The 13,085-nt window shown below is 43.8% G+C and overlaps 1 protein-coding gene across 1 annotated transcript; it reads right to left on the reverse strand.

Annotated features, from left to right (window-relative positions):
- Window positions 1-931: 931 nt before the first annotated feature.
- On the reverse strand, window positions 932-12,689 carry tox4b (TOX high mobility group box family member 4 b). Its single transcript, XM_029255970.1, is given in 10 exon segments — window positions 932-1,865; window positions 3,295-3,458; window positions 3,543-4,065; window positions 4,067-4,320; window positions 4,449-4,529; window positions 4,618-4,947; window positions 10,187-10,447; window positions 10,595-10,876; window positions 11,362-11,430; window positions 12,318-12,689. Coding segments are annotated over 10 exon segments (2,142 nt in total). The 5' UTR covers window positions 12,438-12,689; the 3' UTR covers window positions 932-1,807.
- Window positions 12,690-13,085: the final 396 nt, after the last annotated feature.

Genomic DNA, 13,085 nt, shown 5'->3' on the forward strand with positions numbered 1-13,085 from the left:
ATAAACATGGTACAAGGGCCATACATTTAAGGTAACCTTGCTTTACTGTCACTGTGTTCAGGCTCTAGTTTGTATCTTTTTGTGTTCATCGCTTTCAGGCCCTACAGCAGCCTATCAGCTGCTTTAAATGTTTGTTTATTCTGATGAACAACATGGATTGCACATTTTTAAAATTTATTTATTGTTATTATTATTATTAGTTGACACATCTGTCCAGCATCCTTGCAATGTTGGATTATATAGCTAAGTCTCTGCAATTATTTTTTCATTTGTACAGCTGGGTCATTTCTCAAGTACCATGATCAAGGGTCTGACAACAGGAGGCGCAGTTCAACCTGGGCTCTTTCGTGCACAAAGCGACAGCTTTAACCACTGCGCCACCTGCTGTCCCATATTCATTATTGATGCTGCAATTCTGTTTCTAGGAAAAGATGAAAGGGTATGAATTTTGGTATGAGGCTGATCATCTAGTGGAAGGAGATCCATAGTAATAAGTTTGCCTTTGAACCATTTTCTGAACACTGCATGCAATACTTTTCATAATGCTTCACCAACATTTAATGTGAATAATCTTAATAAACAAGAATTGAAACAGTCAGTGAATCATCAGTCATACACAATATATTTGTCAGTATCCTTTATGGACCAAAAAAAAAAAAAACTGAGTATGTGGTCCAAATGGAGTGACCCAATATGAAAATGATTTATTACCTCAATACAAAATACTAAAAAAGAGAACGGGTATATTTATGTGTACATTTATTGATAATAAACATATACTGCTTATTACAAGTAAATAAGGAATCCTTGACACAGAAAGCAGAACTAAAATAACTTTTGTGAATCTTCTATTTTGCTTTTTAGAATTAAAAACTCAATTTTTCAGCTTTGCTTTATTGTACAAAAGGAGCAAAAAAAAAAAAAAAAACAGAATTGCTGTTTCAGTATGTAAAAGAAATAATTTAGTGTTTCAAATCCATTCTGTACATCATTCCAATTTTGTGCCATGAGCTGAAGACCTGATGAACACCAGTAGCAGTAACACACATGTACTTCTCTTGTTAAAAGACATCAATCTTTCACCTATGAGCCCTGAAAATGTGCACAACAAGTGACTTTTTCCTGAATATAAGAAAGGATACATAATTAATAATTTGTTGCTTAGCCAACAGTCGAGATGATTTGTGGGATTTGACTCTTTTATACAGGAGCAATTCACGGTATTACAGTAGTAGTGGGGTTTGAACCAGCAACCTTTTGCTTCTAAGTGTTTCCATTTCATCAGCTCCCTTCCCCACTACAGAGTGATCTGGAACAAAACCGCACACAGCTGTGTTGCCCAGGACCGCGAGCGGGAATGTCGGCTTCAGTCATGTCAGAGTCTGGTGAGGAAGTTCTCCTTCTTGGAGGTTAGACCCCCAAAGGGAACCAAGGTGAAAACACTGTGCGAAATAACAGTGGCAGTTGCTGACGCACGCGCTGACGGACTACTTTTACCGCATCCAATCTCTAGGTGGGAATGCCGGCAAACACCCAAAGAAGTAAGAGCTTTAAGAGGCCCTTACATTTCCGACAGCTGTAGCTGTTGTGCAATCTGAGCAGCGTCCTGTTGCCAGCTGTTAAAAACAAATAAAAATAATTATTTTACACAAGTCAATATTCACATCCTGGGCTATCTGAATGTAATGGAGAGCCCCCTGATCTCACAGCACTGCCAACAAGAGGACATAGAGGGAGGATGAGGGGTCTGTATCTCTCTCTCTTTCTCTACCTCCCTCCCTGCTTCCTTCTTTGCTCCGTCCACCTTTCATGTGACAGTGGTGGAGTTCTGACTTCGGATGGAGCACCAGGCCATAAAGACGTCCCTGTGAGACAAAACAACGATCAGTCAATAATTTCACCGAACTGTGTATGACTGAAAACCCCAATGTGTCGTGGTCCCCGATCTGTGTATTGCTCATCCATCACCTGTGTTGTCGGGAGTGCAAGGGGAGCAGCTACCACATATTTCTACACAGAGCGACATAAAGCTGTGTGTGTGGGGACCGGTATGGAGTGGCATCTCATCCAGGGTGTTCCACCACAGTGATGTAAACCACTCTGTTACAGTCAACCCCTGGTTTATAGTCACCTGATGTGAAGTTTTTCATGTATTCAATCTGAGACATTTACATTTATTCATTTAGCTGATGCTTTTCTCCAAAGTGACTTACAATGTTAAGGTTACAATTATTTACCCATTCATATAGCTGGGTAATTTTACTAGAGCAATTCAGGGTAAGTACCTTGCTCAAGGGTACTACAGCCGAAGGTGAGGCTCGAACCTGCGACCACTAACCGCCTCTAACCACTATGCTACCAGCTGTCCCCTAGACCATAATACAATTTACACAACATAACAAAAATTTTATTGTGTCCATTTTTTGCATTTTCCATTCATTTTTTTTTTAAATGTACTCTTGGCATTAGTTTGTACTGTATGTCAGTTTCTAGAAAAATATTCCACATTCCTGAAATTATCCAATTTTGGTACCAGGTTCCAAGCACTGAATAATCCAGTACCTTTCAGGATGACACTTTTTTTGAATATTCTGGTACTTTTTAGAATGTCCTGGTGGCCCCTACAATTGTCCAATGGCTGTAAAGTATCAAACTAAAACTGACACTCTAGAAGAACTAGTGGTATTTTTGCAACCAGTAAACTTTACCTAATCATAATCAACATAAAAATGGACATAAGTAAGACCTTTGAAAAACACTGTTGCGCTGTGTTATTGCTAATCAGTGCTGATTGTCATTTACATTGGCTGCTGCTCCTCGTTTAATCCAACACAACAAAGACTGCATTTCAAAACTGTGCTGACTGACAGGTGCGAGATGTGTTGTACTTTCGTTCTTATTATTATTCGTTTACTGAAATGTGATTTAAAAAACTTTAGAGAAATTATGAAATTATATAAAAAATATCTATTTTCAGGAAACAGACCAGGAAAAAATGAAACAGTGTAAAAAAAAAAGACATCATTTAGAGTAATTCCAGGGTGAACTTGTAATGCGCACTGGAACAACCTGAAATTTTTTACCATGTAAATAACAGTAATTTCATTATGTAGTTTTTCGATATTTGGTCGGTTTCCAGAAACGAAACAGGACAGGTTACCCGGGGACACCCCGCTTTCACAGGAACACCGTACCCACAGGATGCTGGTACACCAGTGGCCCGTTGCTGTAGAACGTGAATGTTTGTGGGACTGAACTTGTGGAGCGAACAAGGAAACCATCTTGACCACATACCTACAATGGGTGGCCACACACTCGTTGCTGCAGTACTCCTTGTCCCAGTCCTTGCTCTCTACGGGGGGGTTTGTGCATCCGGCACGGACGCAGCGGTTGGGGGTCCCTGCGGGGCGCAGGGCGCCTTCCTCTGGGCCAGGCGACACTGTCAGCTCTACCTCCATCTGGGGGTGAAGACAGACCTTGGAATGGTTCCAGGATTTTGGTAATGAGAGGTTCAAGGACAATGAAGGTCATCTCATCCCTACCTCGTTGGAGGTGAATTCGTCTGTCTCAGCCACAGCACCCCCTGCAGGCGGGGAGCACGCACTCACAATGGCAGCGGGCTGTGCCACTTCCATGGCCACGGCAGGGGTGGAGGAAACGGGCACTGAGCAGGGTGCCGTCGCCGTTGCCGCTGTCGTCACCATAATGGGCGTGGCCAGCTCGGCTTGCAGGGGGGCAGGTACTATCTTGATCTGCAGTGGAGGTGGCGCCGCCGGGGTCACGGATGCTGCTGGCGCTGCCCCGCCTCCTCCGCTACGGGGTTTGGCCTGGAGAGGGGGCGGGGCAGGGGAATGGACCATTTGCTGCAGACGGGGAGGCGGGGGTGTGTTCTGCATCTGCTGCAGGGGTGGAGGCTGGCGGGGGGCGGGGGAGGAAGCGGGTGCGGAGGATGGGGAAGACTTCACGGCGCGGGGGGCCGGGATCACCGTCACCACAGATGCAGGGACCTGGCTGCTGGCGTTGGCTGCCACCTGCTTAGAGATGATGATCTTGGTGACGGTCGGGGGGGGGCGGTGCCGAGGCGGCGGGGGATTTGTAGGCTCCCGTGCGCGAGCGTGTTGTGACCTGGGGCAGGTCCAGGATGATGTTTGAGGTGCAGATGTTGGTAATGGTGTTCTGCTCAGGAGCGTGGTGGGGAATTCGGGTGGAGCGTGTAGGGGTGGGAGCGGGGGTGGGTGCTGGGGGCGGAGCCGGGGCTGGAACTGGGACCGGGGTTGGAGCTGGGGGCGATGGAGGGGTTTCTATCACCTCCATCACAGTCTGCCAGAAGAAAGAATGCAAAAGAGGGAATCAGTAAGTGAGCAGAACATCCACGACAAAACACTGCAGACGTGGCTGTGGGAGGATCACAGCCCCCCCACCACCTCCTGGTGAACTGGGAACCCTACCTGAGACACCTGGTTGGCTTTGTAGGCTGCAAGCGCTTTGAGATACTCCTTCTTTGCTGCTTCAGTCTTCCTTTTGTACACCTGAGAGAGCAAAGGGATTTTCTGCCATCGCACCTGTGTATTGACAAGGTACGTGAATCCACACCGAGAATGGATTTGACTCCCCTACCTGCTTCTGCTCCTCCCCCAGGCTGTCCCACATGGAAGCCACAATTTTGGACACCTCCCCGAAGGTGGCGTTGGGGTTTTGGCCCTTGATGGCTGCTTGCGTGTCCCTGAAGAACAGGGCATAGGCTGACACCGGCTTCTGGGGCTCGTTGGGATCCTTCTTCTTCTTCCCTTTCTTGCCCCCTCCGCCTCCACTGGCACCCCCTCGTTTCACCAGGGTTGGTGGGGCAGTAGAGGTGGGTGGGAGGGGCGAGTCAGCCAGGGATGGGCTCAGGGAGATAACCGCAGGAGACACAGAAAGGGGGACCGGAGACTCGACCAGCGCACTCTTCTGAGTGAAAGAGACAGAAAGAGAGGTGGGAGGAGAGAGGCAAAAACTATTAGCTTGCGCAACATGGAATGGGTGCATTTCTTGGTGACATCACACAAAACACACACCGCTTACTGCACCTGACAACACACTTCGTCACATGCAAAGCGCTACTGGAGAACAACAGCATCCCATCTGACTTAGTCACAGCATTCATGTTTTTTGTTCTACCTCAGCAGACTCTCTCAATTCCTTTTACATTTATTTATTTAGCAGACACTTTTCTCTAAAGCGACTTCCAATAAACTCTATGTAGTGTTATCAGCCCACACAACTTATTCACCAAGGTGACTTACACTGCTAGATACACTACTTACACTTGGTCACTCATCCATACATCAGTGGAACACACTCACTCTGTCACTCACACACCGTGGGGAACCTGAACGGCAGGTCTTTGGACTGTAGGAGGAAACCCATGAAGACACGGGGAGAACATGCAAACTCCACAGACTGAGCAGGGATCAAACCCATGTCCTCTTGCACCACCCAGGCATTATGAGACAGCAGTGCTCTTCTCTGTTTTCCTTTCAGCAGGTAGCTGCCAGGCTCTAGATACGTACACGAGTTCAAATTTGGCTTAGGGGCACAACACAGTTTGGACGTTCTCCCTGTGTTTGCGTGGATTTCGTTCAGGTGCTCTGGTTTCCTGCCGCTGTCCAAAGATGTGTTTCATTCTGATTGGTGACTCCGAAATGCCCTTATTGTGAAGGTGTGTTTCCTAAGCTACTGGGATGGGCTTTGAACCACCACAACCTTGCACTGGACAAGCGGTTAACAATGACAGATTCTTCAATCCAAGTGTTTCATACAAAGTTTTACCATTTTGTGAAATATTTTATCTTTCCACCATTTAAGTGTTTCTGGTAGAAACCTCACTTAATTTTACTTGTTTTCACAACAAATTCCACAAGATATACTGAGATACTTTTTTTGTTTAAATTTCCTTCATAAATTCTATTTTTCTTGAGGAAAACACTCCACATTGAAGACATGTTCATACAGTGTAATTATACAACATTTGCACTGTTGTGTTAATGTACAATAGCGTCCAACATGACAAGACCAAAGTGTATCTGCAGCACACATTTCCTCCCGTAAGTTACCATGTCGCCATCCTCCTGCTGCACCCCTACACGGTGTACCTGTTACACAGAGTGCAAACAGCTGGATATCACATATATTTATGAAGCCTTAAGGAAAATCAAGCAATGAAAGAAAATAAGACAATGGTCCTGCACAGAAACAAGTTTAAATTTAAAGAAGAAATGGCCATTTCTAACTACAAAGTTTCCCATTTCTCTCACTGCCCCACCGGTTTGGTCAGTTGTACTTCTGCAAAATAACTACATTATATTCTGAATACAGAAATTACTGACAGCAGTGGTTAACACAATTGTTAGGGCCCTTGCCTTACAACCAGTAGGTTGTAGTTCGAGAAGTACTCCTACTGCAGTACCTCCCTAAGGAACTGCTCTAGCAGGAACATTCTGCTGAACTAATCGGTAAATAGCTGTTAGCTGTTAATAATACAAACTCAAGAATAGTTGAGCTATAAATTCTTGGAGGTAAACATCTTTATATTTATTCATTTAGAAGACACTTTTCTGCAAAGCAGTGCTCATCTCGGGGTAAACAAAAGAACAACGCAGGCACTGACTGAGACAAAGCTGATTTTCAGTTTCTTTTTTAATGTAGTTTCTTTACTTTTCAATGTTTTGAAACTTCTATAAGTACCAATGCAAACTGTGTTATTCAACACTGTTTACAGTGTTTGTCCTGTGTTCAGGAGCGCTGGTGATTCCAACAGGGCTGGTGAGAAAAGACAATCTGTTACCGTGGAGATAAAAGTGGTGAGCAGATGAGAAATGCTGCCCATGCTTTATGGAATGAATTTGTCAGGCCTGAATTGGAGTTAATGCAGCCCATGTAGTTGTTACATTTACATTTATTCATTTAACAGACTCTTTTCTCCAAATTAATGAATATTTTGTAGTTTTACTTCTAGAAATTTTTAATCTTACTATAAAATAAAAATAGATCTTTGTTTATTATACCTATATCTTGGGTTTCCACTGAACCTATCCTGCAAATGATTCAAAGGTCTTGTCTGTAATTAAGCTTTTATCAGTTGTGTTGGGGGGGGTGGTGATGGTGTAAAATTGAGAGTTACAAAAAATATGAATTGCCCCTCAACCCCAGCTGTATTTTCAAGTGTAGGAGCCGAGGTAGTAGTAATAACTACAACAATGAAGTAGAACACCACCAATGTCACAACCAGGGTGCAGCGAACAATATGGTTATGTAGCACCAGTGGAGTGTGATGACATGTATGTTCATGTGGGTTTCCTCTCAGGGACATACATGGCCAGTGGACTGAACACTCTAAATGGCCTGTGCTGTGTACTGTGGATAGGCTCTAGACCACTGCAACCCTGCTTCTGTTAGCTTACTGTGCATATTTTAAATACACCTAAAATTCAACTTTTAAATATTTTAGATTTTTCTATGTTTTGTATAGCGCTTACTGTTGCGCTACAATTAAATGTTATTTATGGGACATACTAATATCAGAAATGTGGATCTATGATGCTTTAGGCTTTTACATGATGTACATTTACTTCTTATATGATCCCCAAGATGAAATAATTCCAGCCATCAAACAGAGAAGCACCCTGGACAACAGATCTATGTGGATCAGGGCTCAGGGGCCTTCTACCAGCTGGAACAAAATAGTTTCCCTTATTTTACATCTTCTGTAACATGGAAGCCTCATCTGATGCAGCTGGTCTTTTTCTCAAGAGCCTTTAACAGTACAGGGATGATGAGAATGTGACTCCAGGCCCATATGTCACTCGCTTGGCTGAACATAATATATGGTCATTTACCTGATGAATAGGCATAATCTGTCATGATTAGTAACAGATATCAGCAAACTGCTGATCCAACCCTGTACATGAACCACATCTTTATTTTAATGATTACAAAACACACAATGGGTTTCCAAGAAGAACTAATTTCACTGCATCAGTTTCTGGAAAAAAAAAAAAAAAAAAACTGCAAGCAACACATTTAACAAGCAGTGTAAAGATGTCCTCTGAAATCGCAACAAAACAATATACAGGGATCTCCAGAGAACATGGACCTTGACACACTTTATTGATGTTCAGAGGAACAAGAAGCCACATGTTAGTTTTCATGAGCTAAGAAATGAATACACTAAAAAGTGCTAATTTTATTCAAAGAATGAAAATGTTAATGTATAAAGCATATTGTATACAAGCAAAAAAAAAAAAAAACTTCAAACATTTAAAGGGGTGAGCTCTTTCAGCATCTACATCACAAGTCAATCAAACATTGTACTATATACACTAAAACATCAGGTCCTTGACAGCATGTGATACAAACAATTGGGCATAGCCTGAACTCCCATTCATCCTGTGTGGGCTTTACATGCTACACCCCTTGTTCATGTGGGTTTCCTCCCACAATCCCCAGATATGCGTTTCAAGCAGTCTGATGACTCTAAATTGCCCTTAGCGTGAATGTCAGGCAGCAACGCACAATGAACTGGCACCCCATCCAGGGTGAACCCTGCCTAACCTAACACCCTAAGCTTCTGACTGGAACACCTCTGCAAGCACAGTGATAGTAATTTATATACCCTATACTTCTGTACTGCAGAGCAAACTGGACAGAAAACACCTGACAAATGGACATTCGCAAAGAACTACCCAAAGGAGATCTTCGGAGATGGCAGGGTAGAGGCTGTCAAAGCACACTGTAAGCAAAGCTCCTGAAGCAAAACTTAAGATCTACAAATTATTTTTTTAGCTGAAGCTTTTCTCCAAAGCAACTTACAATGATTTACACAGCTGGATAATTTCTTTACAGGAGCAATTCACAGCAAGAACCTTGCTCTGGTGGTACAGCACTAAGTGGGATTTGCTCCGGAGTCCACTGAGTGAAAGACAGTATCTTTCAACACCACACCACCTGCTCAAATCTAAGTCCAGATACATGTAGAATTTACTATATGAATCAATCAATGCTTCTTCACTCAGAGCAAAGCAGAGGACATACAGATCAAAACAAGGCTGATGCTGGACAGAAAACTCGCCTTCAGCCACCAGTAATACTATGGCACTCTGAGGACATCACGAGTCAAACTACTGCCACCTTACACACCACCTCGGGACTAATGATATGCACAAGAATAAAGGTTTACGAGCAGTGAGTCTACAGCTCATGCACTGCTGTTGTCTGATCCTGAAATTCCAAATCTTAGAACCTCTTAACCAGCAGAATGTGGTGAAGACACAGGTGGCATGATTCTGATCAACTGGTTTGCTGTGAGGGGGGTTTTTACTGTAGCTTTAATGTATACATGACAGTCTGTGACTAATAATGGCTGCATACCAAGTCTGCACATAGCCTGGAAATAGTTTCATTTATATGAAATTCATAACCTCCTCTGTCACATTTACTCCTCACTATTCATACCCATTATGCTCCCAGGTGATTCAATTCAATTTGATCCCTCTGGTTTCTTCTTACTCTAACTTACAGGAAAAGCCAGCAACGTAACATGTCTAAAGCAAAACATCTGATGCTGAGACAGAGAACATACCATTCAAGAGGACAAGTTACAGGATTCAAAACAAACAGCATTTGCTGGAGCTGAGAGTACAGACAGGTGTGATCTCCTGAACTATATTAATTCGGCTTTAGTGGCGCACATTTGTATAGGGAAAAATAATTTCTCTTTACCCAAATTTTCTCGGCAGTTTCATTATTTCAGTTAATTATATTCTGCACTCAACACAAAGGTCAGCTGACATTCGCTCCTCCGATTCCCACCCCTGCCAGCAGCTGCTTTGTAACACGGATTAGCTAGCAGCAATATGACTCACCACATGCAACTGCCACCTTGAGGGTAAATGCTAACAGCTGTGTGTGTGTGTTGGGGGGAATACCTACTGATTTTATATCATCTTCATTGTGGCCAAACACCAGGACACCCGGCCTCAGTTACTGAATGACAGAGCACAAATCCAACCTGTGTTGTGAACTCTGTGATCATGGAAATTGCACTTGTGCCACTAGAGAGTTCTCCGTTTCAATTCTTGGATCGCATCACTCCATTCAAGACCGAAATAGCAGACCGGTTCATAAGGACACACTGAAAGACAGACTTTACCTGTCTGAAATCATCCATGTCTTCATCCTGCAGAGAGCCGGCTGGAGATGGTGTGGCGGACAGAGGCTGGTCAGGTGACTGTGGGCGGGGCAAGATTGTCCCACCGCCAAGGCTGAGTCCAAGCTGGGCACTGAGCTCTGACTGATCGATGGTGGTCAGCTGGTTGTGGCCAAGCAATCCATGATTCATGTCGCTCAAAGGAACATCTATAGTCATCGGGGAGGAGCTGCTAAATTGGGAGCCAATTGGATGGCCCAACTCCTGGAAAGAGTTGTGGGAGGAAAGGGGCGAAAGAAAAAAAGAAAAACAGGGACACTGAGGAAGTAATGTATTAATACCATTATCCCATATTACATGACAAAATAAGTCAATGTAACACAGGTGCCCTCATGCTTCCACTATACTCACCATACCAAGCGTAGAGCTCAGCAGAGCCCCTTCTCCTGGCTGGCTCATCACCCCCAAGCTAAGGTGTTCCAGGCTCTGGGAGGGTTGGTTCACAAAGGGGGAAGCAAAAGAGGGATCTTCCCCTCCAACTACAGCATTGCCTGGCACTCCCCCCGAGGGCCCATCATCAGACATCTCCCCAAAATGTGACACCACGTCGGACACAGTAAGGGCCGAGTCTGGGTCCAGAGAGATGGGCGGGATTTCAAACTCCTCATCGCCCAGGCTTGGTGTGTGAAACGTCTGACAGGCAGAAAGAGCAACAGGAGCAGGTCAGGGCAAATCACCTTTCTGTCATGGGGTTGCACATTTACATTTATTTTGTTGCTTTTCTCCAAAGTGACTTACAGTGTTGAGCTACTTACAATTCTTTACCCATTGATACCACTGGATAACTTTACTGCAGCAATTTTAGGGTAAGTACTTTGCTCAAGAGAACTACAGTTGGATGTGGGATTCAAATCTCTGACCTTTGGACACAAAGGCAGCAGCTCTAACTACTAGGCTATCAGCTTGCCCTAGTGTGTACACAAAGTACACTGCAGAATCTGTGAATTACTTGAGGTACAATAAAAAGAGAGTGAGAATTATGTATATGAGGTACCACACATACTGTGAAGATGTTCACTGCTGTATAGAAGCATGCTGGAATAATAATCATGTCTGTAGCAACATACTATAGGACTTTCTACATAAAAGGCCTGGTAAATGAAATGTGGGGAACGTACCTCAGATGACGAGAGGAAAGGGTGTCCAGACCCAGTGATGGTGAGGTAATTATCACTGCCTCCAGGGAACTGCAGAGAAAAAAAAAAACCCAAAAAACTCACACCAACTTTCCTCTTGCTCACACTCACTCACTCACTCACTCACTCACTCACACACACACACAATTTCACCTTCGACAAAGCACACACACGCATCTGTTACATTAGAAGTCTGAACACCATGTAGAAAACACAAACCCTTCAGCACAGAGCGTGGGCCTTAAGGTTATGGGCCTGTAACACTATCTGAATTACACCAGAAATAAATACATAAAATAGGTCTACTATGGTAATTCACTTTAGAAAAAAAAAATATATATATATATATATATATATATATATATATATAAGCAAAAGTAAGAATTCTCATCTAAGAACAACCCAAGTTACCAACCGGAGGACTTCCCCAAACAAAGTGCATACCAAATATGCGAATGCATTTATTCAACGCACACAAGCACATTTCATTTGTATTTACATTTATTCATTTAGCTGACGCTTTTCTCCAAAGCAACTTACAATGTTAAGGTTACAATTACAGTAAGGTTGTAACTTATTTAGCCATTTATATACCTGGGTAATTTTACTGTAGCAATTCAGGCTAAGTACCTTACTCAAGGGTACTACAGCCAGAGATCAAACCCGCAACCTTTGGGTCCAATGGCAATACCTCTAACCACTACAGTATCTGCTGTCCAAACCTTGTATGATCATACAATTTCATTCTCTCTCTATGGATGGCCCATCAAGGTCCTTCAGTATGCAATTAATATTTAGATAAACAAAATGACCAATTAATTAGTACATTCATAGCACATATTGTACATCTGCAATTACACTGATTCTTCTGTACTAAGGCATTACTTTGGTAAACAGTAAAGAGGGTTTCTAAAATTAACCGAGTGGAAGGTGGTCACCTTGTTTACTGAATCATATCCGTTGTAGGACTGAGGGTCCAAGAAGTCACCATGTGGGCCTGTGCTGTCCGAAAGGTCCGAGTAAAAGGGCAGGTCCATGTCTGACACCTCTGATTTCATTCAACTGAACTGGTGTGTGTGTGTGTGTGTGTGTGTGTGTACCGTGTCAGTGAGGAACAAGGCACTTGTACCACGTGCCGCGTATCTATTGGACTCGACTGATGTGATGGACCAAAACAACTGACAGACAGAATCAAAGGAACAATCCAACGCAACGGACCAGACTCACACACCAATCTAATCATGGACAGAACTACTAACAGGGCAATCCAGTGAACCGGACTGACAAACCGATCCAATCAACAGAACTAAGAGAACGACCAAACGGACCGGACCGAAAAACCGATCCAATGGACCGGACGGGGCAAATGCACCGCTGACTGTAAACACGACGATGCCCACCGTCTCTCGGGCGATAGATCATACGGTACTCGCCGAGTAACTCGGTTCCTATTCCCCTCAATAGGACGGCCACCGAGCGGCAGACAGAGGCCAACCGATACGGACCGGCTCGGTACCGGGAAACCGGCGCAATGAGCACATTTACCCTACAGAGTGTTAAAAAAAAGGGGGGGGAGAACGGGTTTAGAGGACACGTACGGACACGGCTCCGCTGTACAACAGAACAGAACCGTCACTGCTGCCGTGACACACGAAGACACACACACTGAGAGACCTTTTTTTTTTTTTTTTAAATAAAGTGTTATT

Source organism: Scleropages formosus, chromosome 11 (assembly GCF_900964775.1).
Source record: "Scleropages formosus chromosome 11, fSclFor1.1, whole genome shotgun sequence".
NCBI lineage: Eukaryota > Metazoa > Chordata > Actinopteri > Osteoglossiformes > Osteoglossidae > Scleropages > Scleropages formosus.